General features: G+C 38.2%; 1 protein-coding gene across 3 annotated transcripts in view; it reads left to right on the forward strand.

Moving 5' to 3' along the window:
* Nucleotides 1-20671, forward strand: part of zfr2 (zinc finger RNA binding protein 2) — a 23084-nt gene extending 2413 nt beyond the window's left edge. Inside the window, exons 2-19 of one of the 3 annotated variants that reach the window (XM_079244951.1) lie at nucleotides 2498-2744; nucleotides 2945-3062; nucleotides 4405-4632; nucleotides 5293-5627; nucleotides 5842-6030; nucleotides 6204-6438; nucleotides 6789-6985; nucleotides 8784-8903; nucleotides 9540-9685; nucleotides 11179-11305; nucleotides 11455-11660; nucleotides 11866-12034; nucleotides 13759-13933; nucleotides 17807-17895; nucleotides 18267-18362; nucleotides 18623-18734; nucleotides 18962-19059; nucleotides 19143-20671. In XM_079244951.1, coding sequence (XP_079101077.1) covers nucleotides 2498-2744; nucleotides 2945-3062; nucleotides 4405-4632; nucleotides 5293-5627; nucleotides 5842-6030; nucleotides 6204-6438; nucleotides 6789-6985; nucleotides 8784-8903; nucleotides 9540-9685; nucleotides 11179-11305; nucleotides 11455-11660; nucleotides 11866-12034; nucleotides 13759-13933; nucleotides 17807-17895; nucleotides 18267-18362; nucleotides 18623-18734; nucleotides 18962-19059; nucleotides 19143-19316 — 3061 coding nt within the window. In that variant the 3' untranslated portion in view covers nucleotides 19317-20671. The remainder of the gene's footprint in view (nucleotides 1-2497; nucleotides 2745-2944; nucleotides 3063-4404; nucleotides 4633-5292; nucleotides 5628-5841; nucleotides 6031-6203; nucleotides 6439-6788; nucleotides 6986-8783; nucleotides 8904-9539; nucleotides 9686-11178; nucleotides 11306-11454; nucleotides 11661-11865; nucleotides 12035-13758; nucleotides 13934-17806; nucleotides 17896-18266; nucleotides 18363-18622; nucleotides 18735-18961; nucleotides 19060-19142) is intronic. The other 2 variants (XM_079244952.1, XM_079244953.1) reach the window with 2 other exon arrangements.
* Nucleotides 20672-21213: the final 542 nt, after the last annotated feature.

A 21213-nucleotide genomic window follows, 5' to 3' on the forward strand; every position in this document is an offset into this window, starting at 1 on the left:
CGTTTGGTTTTGTTCTGATTAAACTTGTTACTGCGAATGGACTCATCTGTCCTCGCTCCTCGTCTTGTGTTTGGTTGGGTTCTCACCACCAACACACCCTGACAGTTAACTGAAATATAATCTTTGGTAAGCAGATATTTTGAAAGGATGCAACAAGACAGCTATTCTTCTAATATAAGAAAAAAAATAGATAGACTTTGATGAGGTATGTCCCAACTTAAAGTGTAGCTAGAATTTGCTTTTATTTTGAAACATTTGCATGTAATACCTTCTGTAGACTGACTGCAACCTACAGAGTTCTACTGCAGTCTTCTCAGAAGTTGTTCCTGAGTTAAGAGGCAAATTTCAAAGATTTGATACTTAAATTAGTGTCGTTTATAATTCTGAAGAATCTGAAGGGTAATTGGAGAAATATTGAGGACAAATATTAGCGCTAAAGGAAGCATGAAATGTGATAAGGTTACACGTTTTATGAGACGTGAACATATTTAAGTAAATGCAATCCTACAACCCCGCCCTTCAGTTACTTACATTTCATGTAGGGGTAAAAAAAATAACTCTTAAGAGGAAGAAGAATAAATTACCCAGCTATACTGCTTTCATATTTACGCACTTAAATAACGCTTTCAGATCCCTTGTCATTCATAATGTTTCACATGAGGTACCAATTTGTCAGAAATAAAAGTACTAAGGAGGCAGTAAATAAACCATATGTGCAATATAAATACTTTTGGCTTGTCTTCTCAGCTTTAGCTAAATTTTGTGCTGTGACATAACTCTGTAATCATGCATGTACCTTTACTGATGCTGAAGCTTGAGCCATTTTCTGCTTTGCTCACAAACCATGGCTTTGCTTGTTTCAATCATAACAGTAGCAGTTTATTTATCCTAGCAAAAATACTAAAACAAGAAAATAATACAATGAATCAAATATTCTCATCTTTCAGGTGAAAAATGTTGTATTGATCAACAAATCACCTTGTAACTGTTGTATACAGATGCCACAGAATCATATTATTATAGATATGAACAGAGCAGGCGGATATGTCAACAGCAAAGTATCCACTCAAACTTACTGATTTGTAATTTTGCTCATGTTTGGTGAAATGTTTGGGATGGTGTCAGAACTAAACATTATGTATTTCTGAGAACATGGTCCTACATGAGACTTTGTGAAAAGTACAGTATTATGACATAGACATTGACATTGTGACTTTCTTAATTTACTGTTTGTAAAATAAGAATAATCAACCCAAGAGCAAAACATTTTTTGCTCATCTGCTTTTTTCAAATTTTGTTTTAATCAGCTTTTTGTTTTTGTTCATTCTGAAGATAAACGCTTTTTTGATTACTTTCACAACATGTGTACCAGTACGATCTGAAGGCATCATTCAACTTTTGCTCCTGTCCTTGCTGATGCCGGAAAGCTTTGAGAGACTGATAAAATCAACTATTGTAAATGTTGTTCAAGAGCAGTTTTTAGTTTTATATTTTAAAGATCAGACATATTTATCTAATTTGAAATCATACATTTTCCTTTCAATCTGACCAGATGTGATGTAGACAAAAAATATTTTTGTCTAATATCTGAAGAATGTTTGTTTTTCCCAAAAGTATAACTGAAAGATCTATCATTAGTACCTTTTTGTATAATGCTTTTTAAGGGAAAATGTTTTTTCTGCTTAATCCTTGACTTCTGAATTTGATAAGTTGTTCAGTCAAAACCACAGACTGTATATTTTTGATGACACCCTTTTAAAGTTTTAATATTTTGTTTACAAAAACAATTTAATAATTTCAAATATTTTCTGATTTATTCTCAATGAAAAACATCTGCTTTGAGAAAGGTCATTTAAATGACATTTTTCATGCTTTCGTCAGTGTTACAGTCAGGCTCAGCAGCCAGAATATTGGGTTTCAGTCATTTAGAGATTTAATATGCTGAGTTGCATCAGCAAAGGTAGGCAATATCTGCAAGCCCCACCAAGCAACCTCTACATCCAGACATTCACAGATACAGACACTCGAGACATTGAAACTCATGCATCGCCTGAAGACTCATGCACCATCACCAGTAGGACATTGGGGAATACAGAGGGGCATATCAGCAGGGCTTTCTGCTACCAACTCCTTTAGAAACCAGGCCTGGTTATGTGTTAAATAACTGAAAGGTGATATACATGTTTGGCAACACTTTCCTTTTTCATTTAATGGGAGTGTTCCAAAACTTGCTCCTGTAGGTGTTAAAGTCAGCTTTATTTTTTAGTTTGTAAGACAATTAATGAAAGACTTGTTATGTATATAGAGCATATAAAACACATAGATAGATATGGTTTGAAAATTTCTCTAATGAAAGTTTGATAGTGATGTTAAACCTAACTGCCAGAAAAGCCTTATTGCCTTTCATCCCCGTTGTTCTTATTCTGTTTTTCTAAAATTTTCAGTGGCTTATAAAATAATTTGATGCTTATTTTTCTGTTCTTCTGCCTCTTTTCAGCACCCAGCCTCCTCCGGCCTACTCTCATCCCTCGACAGCCACATATAGTGTTCAGCAGACTTCTGCTGTGGCCCATGCAGTGACAGCATCATACTCACCAACTCCAGTTCAGGCAGCCCAGCCTGTGGCTTCAGCCTCATACCCCACCTATCAGAGCCATCCGCCGACTCAAGACTACACCTATAGACAGCCAGATCCCCCACAGCCCACCACCACCCCACAGACGTACCAGGTATACTCAGACATGGTCAGTTTCTTTTTGCTTCTTTTATGATTTATGCTCTTTATTTTTTCATTGCTTGCCAGACTTTATTTAATGGTTTTTAATTTTGATGCGAATAAAGTTTACTTTTAATGAACTGTTGCATCCATCCATGCTATTAATAAATTTTGCTGTAATAATATACTTTAATAACCTTTAATTGTATTGTGTTTTGTATATAACAGCAGGACAACTATAGTTATGGGCGGCCTGCTGCTGTAACGACTTATGACAACAAACAGTACTACCAGACAAGTGTAGCCTCGGCCCAGAGGACACCCACTGATAATTACTATCAGACTGGTGAGTTTATTATCATGGCGTATCCATTGCTACATTCAGTGTTACGTGACTGGTCTATGCTATTCTGTTAAATGCTGTTTCAGTGGAGATTAATACAACAATGAAAAATTTGTTGTTTTTTTCTCCTCAAAGCAGGAGTTTATTTCCATTTAGTCAGTCTTGTAATAGCACAACTTGGACACATATCATAAAGACGGCACCTGGATTTTTTTTGTTTCTGTGAAAACACTAATCGCATTTTTTTGGTGCCAGAGAAATGATCCCAATAATATGGTCTTTGACGTTGTGACGAGAACTTTTTATTTTCAAATTTGATACACAATTGGGCTAATGATCAATCTATTAGGAATCAGTTGGAGAGTTGACCCAAGTGTGCAGCAAGAAAGTGCCTCAGTGCCACAGATTCACACTCTGATAGGTCATTTTAATTATAACACACAGCTGGCAGATTGCTTTTTTTACCCCTTTTTTTTTTTTTTTTTTTTTTTTTTTTTTAACTTATGTTCTATTATAACAAGTGTTTTCTTGTAACTGTGATTTTTAAGATATGTAGACAATTTTTTTTCTTTTCTTTTTTATAATATATGCAACATATTTAACATATTTCATTGGGTAAATTTTGTCATAAAGAGAAACTTGTGACCATAAAGTGAACTAAACTGAGTAAAGAGACCTGAGAGAGAAAAAAGAAAAACCATATATTATTTTATATATATGTAGTATGTTTAAATAATATTGGTGCTACTAGCACACAATATGTGACAGATGTAAAAATAGCTTTGATTTTTATATATTTAGGAACTTATTGCAGGAGTGTTTTTTCTCTGCCAAAGTAAAAAAAAAAAAAAAAACTCTCTGAAATGTGTAAACTTTTTGTAATATGAGTAGATTCACAGTTTGCAAAAATCTGGCAGAAAGCTTTCCAGACTGTACGCCAAAAATAGCTTCAATTAACAAAACACTTGTCGTTTGGCAAGGATGTTGACAAAGTTCTCCTGCTCCCCATGTTTTCCATTGTTACATGCAAATCTTAATGATTTTATTCAGATATGGGTTCTGCTACAATCAAAGCAGCTGTTGCAACTTGTCCTGAAGATGATTATTAAGTGTGTTAGGTTAATATTTTAGTACACTGTCCTGCTGACTTCATGCAGAGAAGTCAGATTCCTCCCTGATAATGATGTGTGACTGAAAAAAAATCAGACGTACATGTTGCATTTTCATCAATATGTAAAATAAATGTATCTGGTGATAGTTTATCAAAATGAAAAATGTAATTTTTTGTGACTTTTCTTTCTTGCTTGCTTTCCATTGATATGTTTCTTCCCCACCTCTATGTCAGTAGGAGTGAAGACTGCTTACAGTCCAGCCCCCACCACAGTGTACAGCCAGCCTCCTCTGCCACAGAGGCAGGTGACTGCCCTAAAACCCATTGTTCCCTCCAGCTCTGTGTCTACCAGCTATAACATCTACCCAGTATCCACCAGTGTCCCGCAACCTCCAACACCAGTTTCATCCTACACACTTGGTTCTTCCTTCAGCTCCACTGGTTCAGCCACCTCCTACTCTGGTGAGATAAGACAACTGAGAAAAAGAACCTCTTGATTTTTTTCAACATTACTATAAAGTATAGGTAAATGTATAAATGTTAGTACATAAACTTTCCATACTCGCATAGTAAAAATGAGTTTCATTCATTTGGTAATAGAAAATAAGCAAAATCTAAAATACAGGGAGCCGCAGAGTATTATTGCCATTTATGAACAAAAGTACAGGTTTCCCTTGTTATAAATTGAACAATGCTAAAAGTCAAAGGTATATTTAATTAATAATAAAACTGAGAATGGCAACTGCATTGTGCAAGGAGAACCTTGAACTCCCATAGTATATCATTTAGTTGAGCTGCTCGGACAATGGCTAATGTACAGTTTATTGCAGCATACTTATATGCAGTAACTGATATTTTTCTTTGGTTTTAGCACTGCTTTACAACCTGGCAAAACATAAATACACAGTGATATCTTGCAAATTAAAAATGGAACATATTTTTCCTACAACATCTTTGTCGAAGCAGAGTGGATGCCCATCCTGGTGTTGTCCCTGGGGAATTTAAAGTCATGTTATTGCTTACATGACTGCTGACTGTTCATGTTTGACCCATTTCCTGCTAGCTTTCTTTTCTTTTGTAACTCTATCCTCAGTATTTTTTTTCTTGGTCTCTCACCCTCAGGCATTGGCTACTCCAGTTACAATTCAATAGGCTACACTTCTGCATCCGCCCCCTCCTATTACCAGCCAGCCCAGCAGACTTTATCCCAACCCCAACCTCAACCACAGCCATCGCAGCAGCCCCAACAGCCCCAGCCCCCTGTTCAGCCACCACCCAAGCAGCTGACAAGCTCATCTTGGAGTAACTCAGGCAGCAACATGGTGACAGCTCCAACTGGAAATACCTATAAAAAGCCTGCTTTTCACCAGAACAAGCTGCAGAGGCCAAAAGGACCCCCTAAGCAGCCACAGCTGCATTACTGTGATATTTGCAAGATCAGCTGTGCAGGCCCTCAGGTAAGCAATTATAAAATAAATAAATGAATCGGGATCAGTATTATGGGTCAAGTGTAAGGCATTTTCAGCTGAGCATCTCTAATGTGTTGTGCAATGCCAGGCATTTTGGATAAATAAAATTTACCCTTCAGTATGTAGATTTCATGCCAAAGTACATGTAGGAAAACCTTGAATCAAATTGTAAAAATACTTTGATTTCTTTTTCTTGGTTTAGACATACAGAGAACACAATGAAGGGCAGAAGCATAAGAAAAAGGAAGCAGCTCTTAAGGCTGGGGGCCAAACTGCAACAAGCAATGGGCCCAGAGGAGTCCAAACTCAGTTACGGTGTGAGTTATGTGATGTATCATGCACTGGAGTGGACGCCTATGCTGCTCATATTCGTGGGGCAAAACACCAGAAGGTTAGAAAAATTATGATACCTTTTCCACTCAACCGTCTTTCAGGATTTGTTATTTTTGAAAGTAAAGACAGCTGGCAAGCTCTGATACTGACATAATAGTGGTGCACTCATGTAATGTTCCATTGAAGCTGGCTGATTGGGTCTCCCTCTCTCTCTTTGTCAACCATGGAAAGGTGGTGAAACTTCATACCAAGCTTGGCAAACCGATACCTTCAACTGAGCCAGTGTTGGTAAATTCTGCTCCAGTTATCACGACCTCGACAGCAGGAAAACCTGCAGTCTCATCTTCAGCTTCTGCCACAGTTTTAACTACTTCCACTTCTGCGATGCCCAAACAGTCATCTGTAAATGCAACCAAATCAGCTCCGCCAGTTAAGAAACCAGCTCCCTCCAAACTAACAACCGTTTGTAAGTTGAATGATTTGCAAGCTTGAATTGAATGTTGAATGGGATGATCATAATTTACCTCAGGTTCACTGTGCACTGAGCATGCATGAAGCGACAGTTAAAAGGAAAAAAGTTCGATTCACCTTCTTAACTCTGTTGTATGCTGTTCATATGCATTAGAGTTTTTAAGCCCCAAATGTATAACCCCCCCCAAAAGGTTTTCCAAATTGTAATACTTTGCAATAACTTTTGATTAGCTCGATTATCACTAAAAATATTTTCAAATAAGTTTTCCTATAATTTTGCATGGAATTTTATATTGTGTTTCTTTATCTAAATGAGTTCATAAAGATGTTTGTCTTCTTTCACAGCCAATAAGTCAACAAGTGTTCCAGCATCGTCTGTAGCATCAGCAGCATCAGCAACATCAGCAGCAGTCACAGTGGTGGCAGCTAAAGTGGAGGAGCCTGTTCCTTTGTCAGTCCAGAAGATGGAGCTTCTGAGTGATGAGGACAGAGCTGGAAACCAAGGGGACATCCAGCCTGTGGGGCATGACTATGTGGAAGAGGTAGGAAGGAAATACATACAACATCCCCATTTGTGCAGGTCCCTGTATCAGACTGCTAATTGATACCTGAGGTTTATTTGTTGATAATGCTTAAATAAATTATATTTAAGTAAAATTAGACCATTTGTAGCTTACCAGAAGCAAATTTAACAGGGACACAAAAAAACAAGTCATCTTGGCTTTACAAGAGAGTAATACAAAGTGAGGACAGGGGTGTTCTATTTATCCTTTGAGGTCAGGAAGAATAGGGATTGGGATGTACATCCAACATGTTGGCATCTATGGTAATTTATGGTATAGTATCCTACTGTGATCATTGTTTGTTTTGGTGACAATTTAGACCAAAAGATTGTTTTTCTTTGCTGTTTTATCGGGTGCTGCAGCACCTAACATAATAGAAAAGGGGGGAAAAAAAACTGGAGTAATTTTTCGCCTCTTTCCTTCTTGGAGGAAGAGAGGTCACTGCTGAATATCAGAACTAACAATAATGATAATTCTATAAAACCAGTGAGCAAAATGTCTAGACTTGTGTAATATCTGAATTATACCTTATGTAACTCATCTAGTTTAAGACCAGAACAAACAAGATCATTTTTATCGATATGACTCTTCAAATACTTTGATTTTTGACGGTTTTGTTTGTTTCTCTCCCTTTGTATATGTTACAATTAAAAAGACCTAAAAATTAATCCATTAAACTGTGTCTTTGCATTGCTGATGCTGTTGTTGCAAGTCAAGGTAAAAGTTTTCCCCCCTGGAGATTAAGATGAAAACTTCAGTATTAGAATTGTCTGATTTAGTTATTCTGAGCTACTTACAACTAGCTTCTCCAAAGTTTAGCTGTGGGGTTATTTTCCAGTTTAAAGCTATGCAAGTCCCACATCCATCTATTTGTGAATTGGACATGAGCGCCCAAGGATTTCTAGTTTAAAAACTGATCAGCTGTGTAAATAGGTACTCTCACCACGAATCAGGCAGGCAAAGATGTTACCATGACAACCATTGGTAGTTTATCTTCTTGTTGTTCCATGTCCTGATTTTAATTAAACAAGGGTCCACATTATTTATCATGCCGATTTTCTGGAAGTAACTTTCACTGGCCTCGTTGGTTGGCGTGTTGCTTTAAATCCCCTTTCCTTGCCGGCATTCAGCGTGCTTTCTGAAACAGCCCTGTCCCACGATGGAATAAATTTTTGTTAGCATTGCAATAGATGCCAACATAGCACATTTGACCCATGATGCTTCGTTACACCTATTGGACATGTTTATTTATTTGGAACAGCTTTTTTCCCCTCCGCACAATCCTTATTTATGGAAAATAAACTTGCTGTGACAAAATAAACTTAGATGGAAAACAGAACAGTGGTGTCTATTTCTAGTTCTTTTGGACTGCTATCCAGCAGGTTATTGATGTTTCCTGCTCCAGCACATCAAGGTCAGATTAATGCAAAACTTGACATTGAGCTGTTGGAGATCTGTTCATTTGAATTAGGGGTGTTGCAGCAGGACAACATCTAAAACCTGCAGGACACTGGCCTTTAATGACCAGGATGGAGGATGCCCGATCTAAAACCTGCAGAACTGTCGCTATTGAGGATCAGAACTGGACAACCTTAAAATAAACTCTTCATAGCTTTATGATCAGGCTTTTTGTGTACTTTTGATGCACAACGGTTTTTAAATGGGAAAAAAAAAGCTAAATTTGATGGAAACATGTCATTTTTTAAAAATAATAATGATCTAGATTGTTTTTGTTGAAGTGTGACATTTTTTATGTGTCTGTACCTGTACCTTTCAGGTACGTAATGATGATGGAAAAGTGATTCGATTTCACTGTAAACTCTGTGAGTGCAGCTTCAATGATCCCAATGCTAAAGACATGCATCTGAAAGGAAGGAGACACAGGCTGCAATACAAGGTAACTGTCTCAAAGCATCATTGGGCTACTTTGTAGCTCACTTGGTACTTCAGTTATAATGTAAAGTAATAGTTAAAACGTGTCTTTATTTTATTTAAAATGGGGTATTCAGGCATCATCTAATAACAGGGAGAGATGCATGGACTGGTTTTACAGACATAACCGAATGGTTGCTTGGTCTCAGCAGACTTTTAGCTTTAGTCTCTGTTCTCTGATTTCCCCTTTTTAAGTTACTTCTATTTTATTTCCATTATAAGAAGAAAACATATTCATCATTTGGCTTGTTACACAAAGAAAGTTTAAAACTGTTTCCTGAGAGCCCATCCAGATTTCACTAGTGACACTCGATTGTCTTCATGGTTGAAAGCAACTAAAGACCCACGTATTGTCCCCTGGAGGAGTATCTGTATGAAAACTCTGCAGTTTTGTAAATGTAAACACTGATTTAAATCAAATCAGGTTTTCAAGTTGGAAATGTGAAATGAAGCTCAAAAAGAAAATAAGAAATTATATTTTATTACACTGTCCCTCTTCAATGCTGTAGTACTAGGAAGTGGCAGGACAAGATCCAGTGTGCACGGGCTTTAGTTACATTCCCCTTAAATTTGTTCCTTTCTCTTTACTGTCGCCCTACAGAAGAAAGTGAACCCAGAGCTACCTGTGGAGATTAAGCCCAGTAACCGGGCCAGGAAGCTACAGGAGAGCAAGCTAAAGAAGCAGAAGCAGAAAGCGGTGCTAAAGAGACAGAGAGATGATGAGCAGCGGTGGCACATGGAGATGAGGTCAGTCTGAACTTTTCATCACCCACCTAAACTTGTTCACATTTTTATGAGGGATGCAACAGAATTTGGTAAAATACCAAACTGTTCAGTCTGCCGTCCATGGTGCTGGCGCTTCAGTTAATGCTTTGCAGGGCAATGAGTGTGTGTTCCACGCAAACTAAAGCTCGCCCCTGCAAATCGATGTCCAATCACTGTTGTGCCCCCTCTCCCTCACTCCTCTCACAGGGACTTGGTTGTGGCTTGTATACATACACACACAGACATGCGAAAATAGCTCTAGCAGAGTAAGGAGAAAGAAGTTTAAAGATGCGCTGGCTTCATTCAGATCTTTAGTGTGGGATCATTTCGGCTGTCAAGCACAATGACTTGGGATTGTTCCAGTGTGCTAGTGTTCCTAGGACAGCCAAGAGATTTATTCTTTTCATATATATATATATATATATATATATATATATATATATATATATATATATATATATATATATATATTATGTTATTTACATCATATCGTCATTGTTATATTGTTCATTACAGAAAGTGCTAATGTATTTAGTACAGTGTTATCATTTGGTCTTACTGTTAAATTCTTTTTTGTTGATAAAATAAAAGTATAACTTTGCGATTAAAAAAAACAAAAAACAAAAAACTGTTTTGTTTACACACAACGTACGTACTGAAACTGTGGCCCAAAACCGAGGTATGGACCGTGTCGTGTACTATCTGTGTTGTTACACCCTTTATTTTGACATCCATTCTCAAGATTTCCTTTGTTAATACCAAAGAGACAAAAGAAAGGAAAAGATAGAACAAGCTGCATTCAAGCATGTCCTGACTGTTTCTGACTCTGGTCATTCGCATTCTCTTCTTTTTTTGTATAGTAAAACAGAAATTTTTCCAACTGCCAGAGGAAAATTAAAATAGATTAATTTATGAATCACATGTACATAATAAAGCCACTTGTACATGTACTTTTGGCCTAATGTACATGTACATATTTCCAGTGTCAGTGATCTAGCTTCTCTTTCACTTTGACCTTAGTGATGTCGTGCATTGCCAAATTTAATTCTTGGTTTGCACCTTCACTTCGCTCGCATAGCTTCCTGTGAAAAGCTGAATGTAGTAAAACTTTTTTCAATGCAGCAGTAGACGAGCAAGCCAGTCAAAACTTTTTGACTAATTTTGTGAGTGAGCTCTTGACAGATTGTCACTAGAGGTCCAAATATTATGTCTGGCCTCTGCTGAGTCTTTGTGAATCCTGCTTCAGGATAAACTTTAATGTATTTACTGTTTGTGAATCCTGTGAACTCAGCCTTCTTTGAGCTAACAATATTTTTTTAATGTCTAGTTTGTATTATTAATAGTACATGTAAAAATATTGGAAAAAAGATCCCTGTCTTAAGAACTTTGGTGTAACCTCAACAATGTTCATATTATCCCCCGTTGAATATGTGATTTATCGTGCATGACATGAAACATCATCCTCTTTCCTGCAGGCGATATGAGGAGGACATGTACTGGAGGAGGGTTGAGGAGGAGCAGATGTACTGGGGAGACCAGAGACGAAGGATGGCTCCTCCACCGCTAATGAGTCGTCCCGGCATGCCAGTGCCCCCTCTGCTGGTAAGTGTTGCAGTTTTGTTTTTCTTCATTCATTTTCTGCTTATATTTATTAATGTTGAAAACAAACAAATAGGAAAAAGCCCTCATGGGGAAGATTTTTTTTTTAATATTGTGACCAGTCGCTCGAATTTCCCAACCCTCTTTTTAAGACTTGTGTGCGACGACCTGATTCTCCTGATGACCGTTACATCATGGCCAAGCACTCCACCATTTACCCAGTAGAAGAGGAGCTTCAGGCTGTGCAGAGGATCGTCTCCCACTCAGAGAGAGCTCTCAAACTGGTTTCAGACTCCCTGCTTGAGAAGGAGAAACTGGCTGTTAATACTGCTGCTACTGAAGGAGTAGATGAAAAGAGGTAACTTGTGACCTTTTGTGATTAAAAAAAAAAAAAAAAAAAAACTGCAGGGAGAGATTTCATTTCTTTCTGTTTCATTACACCTGACACATCTAGACAGCTTTAGGTGTGTAGGATTAAGCATGTTTAGTGTATATATTTTAGATGTAATGTTTGTAAAATCTTCTCTGCAACCTTTCTCCTGACCCGTTGCGATTTCCTTCAGTACTGAAAACACTGCTCGGCTGCTAAAAGGTGTGATGAGGGTTGGTATCCTGGCCAAAGGCCTGCTGCTTCGTGGAGACAGAAATGTGGAACTTATCCTGCTGACGGCAAAGAAGCCCACCATCTCATTACTGAAGACCATTGCTAAACAGCTACCAAAGGAACTGGCGGTGAGCATGAGAGATTTTCATCCTCTGTACTGTTTGAGAAACTGTGTCAAGGAAGCATTGTGGAAAATGAAGATTAAAAAAATCAGCATTCTCACATTTAGGTTGATTAGGACTTGTAAAGTTTTCTTATTACTGTTGGATTATCAGCTGGAATCAAAATTCTTAGAAAAAGGCTGCATTCATCAGTATTTTCCATACTATTGGGAATAGAGCATGAGTTCTTTCTGTTTTTGACTTGTGTCGTTAGACACGGATACCAAAAGACTGGAAGATACTGCTTCCAGTTACACAGCATCATCACAATGATGCTGTGTAACAAAACTGGAATCCAGGTTTTCCACTGTTATTGCATTTTTTTTGTTGGGGAGAAAGGCGTATTCTCCCAACCACTTTACGTGAATGAAAAATATTATTGGTACAATACATCTTAATTGCAGTAATGTTCTACACTAGAGCAGTTTATTTTCAGTGATCATGTATGACTGTCAACCATGACCTCTCATAAGCACAGTGTGTCCTCCACATATATAGCAGAAGTGATTGCATCCTCTTTAAATGTCACTTATTGTGAAATATGTCAAACTATATCTTTGTTAAAAAAAAAAAATTAAATCCTGAATTAATGATACATAATTAAAGTTTTTATGTTTAGAAATATCGGCTTCAAAGTAGAACCTCCATCCAGCAAGTGAACATGTAATACAGCTGTAATCAGTGGCACAGAATTAAGAAAATCCATAAAAAAAGCAAATTGAAGTTTACCTGCAATTTCTAAGGAGCCAAAAAAAAGGAACATGGATATAAAAATAATCTGTAAACAGCTGAACTTTCTCAGTTTGGGACCCCTTGGGCCCCCACAGAATTACCGTTGCATACCTGAAAAACCTGACAAAAGTGGAAAATAATAAAGAAAAAGACCATTTTAAGCTTCACATGTGGTAATCTGAAATACTTCAATTTAATAACAATAATAATATATAAGCAGTTTCTTTAAAGTGATTGATTTTCTTAAGCGATGTTAGACAGGCTGCAATCACTCCTGTTACACAAATTACTATTTGGTAAAATTATGGATGCAGAAGTCTTCATAGTGGGAATAAAAATATTCAGTATGAATATCCAGTTCAGAAGCAGCCTGTGTGATGCAGTAAAGCAAAAACTGACAACTCTATTTTTCCACTCGTTGTTGCCGGAGGATTCTAACCTTTACTGTAAACCTGTAAGATCCCTGTTGTTGAGATTTTTACATTTTCACAAATGAAACAATTATCCCTTTAGCTGCAGAAGAAAACCATTTACATATTAATCATGGTTTATATGTAAGGCGAACATGAGAAAGGATACACAAATGTGTAATGATGTCATCCCTAACTTTTCCTCCCTCTGGTTGTAGCTGAATGAACTTGCATTGAAGGTGTTTTTTGCTGATCTTTAGATTTACTGCCTGGTTATGACACCTGAATCCTACAGAGTGAGATGGGACTTCCTTTCATTATTTGCCCCTTTCATATTCTAAATTTTAATGTAACAAAGTCAATCATTCAGTTTTCTTTTTACTCTCTTTGACCTTATCTGATGAGGCAGCTACACCCCTCTGACCTTTTTCAAAGATCTAAATGACAGATTCGCAGTATTGCCCTGTAAACTCACCAAACAAGGCTATTCTACCCCTACCCTCCTCCTCCTCTGTAGTGAATAATCCCAAGTGTCCTTTTAACCGGCAGACATTTTCTGAAGATCAGTATGAGGTGCAGGCTCACCCCGAAGAGGCGAACATCGTGATATTTTCAAGCAAGGAGCCCAAAATGCAGGTGACCATTTCTCTCACCTCGCCGCTGATGAGGGAGGACCCTGCTGCTGAGAAGGACAAGCAGGCAGAAGAAAAAGCGGCTGAGAAAGGTTAGAGAAGCCAAAGCTTTCAATGCCAAACAACCAAATGTTAGTGGTGTGTGCAATACACTAATATCAGTATTTTTACCCCCTGCTCCACCCTTTACTCTGAAGCACAGCATTTTTAAAGCTAAATAATTAGGTCAATAAAAACAAGTGGGACAGTAATTAAGCCCACATTTAATATTTCTTTAACCCCCAAGAATTAAATCACACATTCATTTGTTCCACTTCTTCACCCCCCCCCCCCACCCCCCCCCTTCCCCCCTTTATTTTTTTATGCAACTACAGTAGTCCCCTGTTTCTTTTACGTCCTCTCCAAAGCAAAAAAAAAAAAAAATCAAAAGCCAGGCTCTCCGACCTTTCTGTGCCACTCGGGTGTGTGTTTAATCTGTGAACACATGCTCAGATAAAACCTTAGGAAGCTCTGATAATAGATGATCACTGTTCAGTTAATACCCAAGGATGAAAATACTTTACGTGGTGACATTCTTAACATTGTTTTCACTGTAATCTTCCTTTATAGATTCAGGAGATGTTTTTTGCTATGGTACCTGTGTGGGGAATTGTTGAGGTCCAGCAACTTTCCATTCTCTTGTCTGTCATCACTGCATTATTATGTGGCATTACGATAAGGTGTTGGAGTGTGACTGTGATCGCATCACAATGATCAGCACTGAAATGTAATATTTAGAGAAAATGACTGACTCCACTGTCATTATTTCCCCCATTCAACAATGAGGATAATGGCTTAAGATCATTGTGCTGCATCTACTCCTCTACCTGCTTCAGTAATTGTCAGCATCTTAATGTGTTCTCTGGTTTTTTTCCATTTTGAAAACATGGCAGAGATGTTTTCTGTGGTTGTTGTCTTTTATTTAATTTGATATTTTATGTTTTTGTTTGGGTTTATTGATCAGTGCCTCATTCTGTATCAGCAGACCCTGGCAAGCCAACAGCTCATCTGAAGACCACACTGATACACATACCACTGATTAGGGTGAAAATAAACCTGCTGTTTCATCCCTATTTATCAAGCTTTTCACTGTTGGGCCATCCTCCCATTTGCTGGTGCATTTGTTAGAAAGACTGGCATGCAGCTAAATCGGAACTCCAAGCTCTGAGAAGTGTGATAAATGGAGGTCTTTGATTAAGTGGTATGGTAGTGTAGGCTTCAAAACAGAGGCTTTGTTTTTATAATTTCTTTACCCCTGATTAAAGCTAATTTAAATTGTTCTTGATGCAATTTTCTTAAACAGGGAAGTTTGGAAACCCCCAAAGACTTTGCTTGCGACATAATGCATCATTTAAACCACATTTAGTCACTAGGAGGAAGCTGTTGTTTGTCACATTATCTAATCTCATAAAAATCTTCCTCATCTGTTCTGTTTATGAGAACTTCATACAAGTCTCATAGAGAAAAACAAATTTTATTCATACTGTTATTAGGTTCATATTAGCCTGTGTCATATGGTTTAACAGATCTGCTTTTACTTTTGTTGATTTAATGTTTATGTCCTTAAACACTGGGGCACAAGGTGAAAGAAGGGGCCTCTACCTCCCTGAGAAATGTCATTTTACATTCATATCCAGTTTTAAGGAAGATACCTCACACTCCAACTGATAAATTTATAATTCAGTGGGATAAAATTGATGAGTGAAATTGATGATTAAATTGATGAGATAAGTTCAGCCATGTCTAACAAGTTCTGATCTTTTTGTTTATGAGCTTGCTGTTATCAAATCCAATGTGAAAAAGAGGAAATCCACAACATTGGGAGCATAAATGTACTAAATTTTATTTTAGTTACTATAGTTGCACCTGAAAATCAATACAGAACCTAATGGTGAAAAAGCTGAAATTATATATTTTCTTTAACTTTGTGATAAAATGTTTCACATAAAATTGTTAATTTGTTTTTAGTAGCAGAATAAATAAATAACTTAGAAGCCACAAAATAAAAGACAGGGAAAAAACTGCCAAATATTGTTTATTTATCCATCAGTACATAAAATCAAAACTTGGAGGGGGGGGGGCAAATATAGCAGATATTTCAGGTTTCACAGTCACACTGCTGTTGTTTGATCTGCTTTAAATGGATTGATTGATTATTAATTTGATCATCTTTAGCTTTTGCTTGGCAACAGCACCATAATCTGGTTCTAGGGATAGTTTACCACAGTGTGAACACTTTGCACTCCAAAGAATTGGACTCTGGTCCACTTGAAAGCCAAGACCTCGGTTCACTTGCAAACGGACTATCTGACCAAAAAGAAATTGAATCAAGAAGAAAAGAAAGCGATGCAGATTTTTGCCAACAACATGCGTTCAGAAAATGCATGTTCTAGACATCGCAGTATTACCCAGAAACCCTACGAACAGAGCCCTTCACGGGTGTAATTTTTCTGACCTGCACCCACCCAAACCCATAGTAATGATGAAACCCGACCCGTTTATGTATAACCCACGACCTGACCTGCATGTTATCACATGAAGTAGTTGTAAATACACCCTGTCTCTCCTTCATTACATGACTTGTTTTTTATTTGTTTTTATATTTAAGCTGATCTGATTTGGGTTGTTTTATCTACTACTGTAGCCTCCTGATTGTGTCTTTAGACTGTTATTTTGCAGGTGGAGGCTCCTTCAGAGAGGAGAGAGGGTGGGTTTACTGGATTGGAGATGATAATTAAGTGGGTGGTATGTGTTATGACTAACATCCACATAAAAAATGCCTGACCCCATGCAACTCATTGCCTTGTAACTAGATAATCCACATAATCTTCTTCACCTATTTGTCTTTTTAATGTTGTAGCTGATATTATCTAATGGCCTTTTTCACATAGGAGACATTTTGACTTGTCAGTATGGGAAGGGATGGCAGGTGCTCAGGCAATAGAGCAGGTTGTCCTTAAGTTCAAAGCCTGCGTCGTCCCAGTGAATATGTTGTTGTGTCCAAAACACTTCGCCTTCCTTGCTTTCCTGCTTCCAGTGTCTACATCCCTGGTGTAGGTATGTGTGAGACTGTTCGGTTGTGGTCAGGGAGACTGGATTCACTATGTTTCTATCAGGCTGCAGCTGTGGCTACATGCGTAGCTTACAACCACCAGGTTAGGGACTGATAAGAGTGTTCACACAGTGGGGATGGAATGAATAATAACAGTAAATGTGCTCAAAATGTGCTGCAGAAAAAGTTCAGATGCAATAAAACTGACCTCTGATTTATTTTAAATGTTCAACTTAATGATCATGAACTGAAGCGACTAATCAAAGATGCTATTAACTCTGTTAGCATCTGGCTTCTCTGTGTTTGCCAAATCAAAATGTCTTTCAATTAAAAATGCCAAATTAAGCCATAAAATGGTGGGATGATTTTTTTTTTTTTTTTGGACAATCTTAAACTAAAAAACTAAAATACCTGACCCGTCTTACTTCTGAATGGTTTGGATCTCCTTTTTTTTTTTCTTTACATGCACCTGTAACCCACCACTGCAAAGGACACATTTATCTTTTCTTTTTTTCTTTGAACTACTTGTCTCAGTCAAGCTGTAAGTCAGACACATCCTGTTCCTCCTTATTTTATGCCTGTCTTCCTGTTTTTCATATCTCCCCTTCATTATTTTTCTTACAAAACTGAAGTTGTTTTCCCACATGGACAGAGCAGAATATTTTGGCACTCAAGTGCATGTGTGAAAGCAACTTAATAGAAACTTTAGATCATTTTAAGGGTTGATGGAAATGTCTGCTCACAAGCCACATGCAAGCTTGCAGTGTTACTCTCATCAGTGGCCGTGCATCCACAGTCACAGCACGTGGTGATCATGTGGGTTTGGCTCTGGTTTAAATGTCAATCATAAGTCTGAATATCCCATCCTCAACAGGTGTGGCTGAGAATGATTCCCCTGATCTTCTGAATAAGGCGAAATGTTTGGAATACCTTGCAGCTCTCCGTCATGCCAAATGGTTTCAGGTAAAACTTAACGGAAAGCATATTTTACTGATCTTTACAGTCTCACATGGTTTTTCTCTTTCTGATGATGAATTGAAATATCAGAGAGCAGCAAGAAATTCTTTCATAATGATTGGTCAGTGTGAGAAACATTCAAGTGTTGCTATTTATCCTCACAAAACTCTCATTGTAACCTGGAAACGAGCCAGATTAATCCTCAGTGGTACCATATCTCAAGCTGTTGATTTAAATTTGCAGAGATGAAATGGCAAGCTGCACTGTAACTGTAGCTGTAAAAATGATGTTAGTTTAATGTTGACTGTGGGTGAGCTTGTCAGAAGACTAGAATTTAAATGAGGATAATTTGTTGCATGTGATCTGACTTTCTCCAGGCTCGTGCAAATGGGCTGCAGTCCTGTGTGATTGTCATTCGGGTGCTGAGAGATCTATGCCAGCGTGTTCCTACCTGGGGGAAGATGCCTGGTTGGGTTAGTGCTTTCCCTTGTCTGTAAACGTTATCCGATGTTTAAGTTTGACCGTCAAATATCAGTTTGTCTCCACAAAAAAAAGTAGTAACTCTGCTATGGCTTATGCACATCAAATGTCAGATTTTGAGGTTTTTTGAGAAGTCGAGATCGGGAACAGTAAAGGTTAAAAACAGTAAAGAGGATATTAGACTGAATAAATGCAATGTGAGTGTAAAAATTATTTCCATTCATTGTGTGTTTCCCTTGGTTTCTCTCTGCAGGCAATGGAGCTGCTGGTGGAGAAGGTGATCAGCAGTGCAACAGGTCCACTCAGCCCAGGGGAAGCCATGCGCAGAGTCCTGGAGTGTATCTCTACAGGCATCCTGTTGCCAGGTCACTCAGTCAAATATGCATAAGTTAATGAAATCAGAAGTAGATAAACTTTTGGCACATGCTCATACATAGCTTAGTTTAGTTTTTACTTTGAGTTCTTTCGTCTTTGCCGGCCTCATTCATTCTACAGAATAACTTTACCTTCAGCTAGACTATATATAAAATAAATGATCTCCCTCAGTTACTGTTTTCAGTCACATTCATTCTTCTGTTTTCTCTTTTCCCAGATGGGCCAGGTTTGATGGATCCCTGTGAGAAGGATCAAACAGATGCCTTGGAGTGCATGAAGCTTCAAGCCCGGGAGGACATAACTGCTAGTGCACAGGTGCACAACCATGGGATATTTTGTCCTGCTGGATATGAGAATGTGTGTTTTCAGCTTACAGTCTGTTTTTCCTCTGTTTCCAGCACGCTCTGCGGTTGCTTGCTTTCCGCCAGATCCACAAAGTCCTGGGCATGGAGTCGCTCCCCGCATCCAAAGCCAGCGCACGAAACCGCAAGCGACGACGGGACATCAGCGACATGGGTGAAGGCGAGGGAGAAGGCAAAAAAGACAAAAAGGAAGAAGAAGCAAGTGGTTGACCTCTGATTCTGGTGCAGAGATGTTTGCTAGTTTAGGGACTGGTAGAATGTCACACCTTTAAACTTTTGTTCTGGATACTATCTTAACACTCAGCTACACCTGTATAAATATAACTCTGACTCTACATGTTCATATATGTTCACCCTTAAGAGGCTTGGGGCTGACATTTAAGGATATTTACAACAATTCTTTGACCCATATCATGATTTTATGCAGATATAAGGCAATCTAAAAATTGCAAAGTAAATTGGTTTGGTAAAAAAAAAGAAAGTTGAAAGCTACAGATTTCATCCTTCCATGACGGTATAACAAGATGAATTCCTAAACATCCCTACCGTCACTACTGCTCTCTGTCATATGAAATCCTCCTGTACTGTTTAAAGATTAGCACTTTAAACTTTTTAAAAAATGTTTCTCTGAGTAAAAAGCTGCTCTTCAGGCCCGTTCAGTTTTACCATCCAACTCCTGAGGACTTACTGAACTAATACTGCTGCTGAAAATGTTCAAGACTGGGGCTTTGAAGCTGTAAGACTGATTTCAGAGAGCACTTTAAGGAGCTTCATGTATACAGTACTGTGATGTTCAATGTGCCTACAGATGACACGTCAGAACCAATAAAACAGTGTGAACTTTTCTGTTTATTTTTGCTCCCCCTAAAGCTGGAAAGACATCCTATTTCATGACCTGGAGGGAGACGAGTTTTTGAACGCACACCAAAGGCCCTTCACCTACAAAACAAGGCAACTGGAAAAAGTTGACCCAAACCTAGAAGAACTCCCCTTTAGAGGTTTTCTGCAAGGGTTCACACTTGAAAGACTATGTCTCTGAGGAAAGAGGCCATAAATTGCACAGTGCATGCTGAGGGAACGAAGCACTTAAGATACTGATGATGTATGCAGCCATAGTTTTATCTTTTGAATGATATGCCTAGTCTTCTTTTTTTCTTCCAGAGGATGCTCAGCAGAGGAGAGAAGTCGGAGTACAAGACTGAATATCTGCTGTAATGATCAAATGAATTGCTTTCTTCCTTGTGCCTGCATCATGTGTATTACAGAAGGCTGACTTTGGGAGGGGGGGGGGGGGCAGCATATATAAGTTGTTGTGTGTGGTTTGTATTATGATCTCATTTAACAAAGACGTTGGGCTGCCAACTTGGGCTTCATAGCTGGTGAGAGAGAATTACTGTGCATTTTTAGGTTAATATTTGTTTACCAATACTCACATATGAGTATTTCTTTATGTTGTTCCTGAAGGATGTTGCATTTTGTTTTGTATCGTGTAAACGGGAAGTGTGAACGTTGTTGTCCTATTATTTGAATGTCTTTGTAGCGTTGCCTATAATTACGGGGGGATATTAAACACACTTCAACCATTTAGTCTCTGGGGTTGGTTTGTTCCTGAAATGGTTTTTGCAAAGAAACACTTGTAATGCTGTGTCGTGGAAACGATGATGTGTGTATCCACGAGGTCACGTCATTTGAAGCACATCTTTACAAGTAGTTGAGGAAGTGGCTACGATCGGAAGAAACTGTCCGCACCGTGGCGTTTTACTGAAGCTGGTAAGCAGGTGTAACCAGGCTCGTATCATGGGACAGCTGCCGGATAGCTGAAGAAGTCCTTGGCCGTGGTGTTTCCTGTCATTTCACCCCTTCAGGTGCTCCGCGGAGCCGCAGGTAGACGACTGAAACATTGACATGACAAAGTATCAGGAATGTCCATCTCTGGCGATATTATGTCTGACAGCTTCCTCAGCATTTTTCTTATGAAGGTCATCCTGATATTGCATAGATCCAGACCTTAAGGTAGTCCTTGTTTTAGATATAATTATCACTCAATGGCACTTTTTCATCAACAGGGTTTCATCCAGCATCCACTGCGTAAATGGTAAAGGTAGGT

This window comes from Telmatherina bonti, assembly GCF_933228915.1.
Source record: "Telmatherina bonti genome assembly, chromosome: 8".
NCBI lineage: Eukaryota > Metazoa > Chordata > Actinopteri > Atheriniformes > Telmatherinidae > Telmatherina > Telmatherina bonti.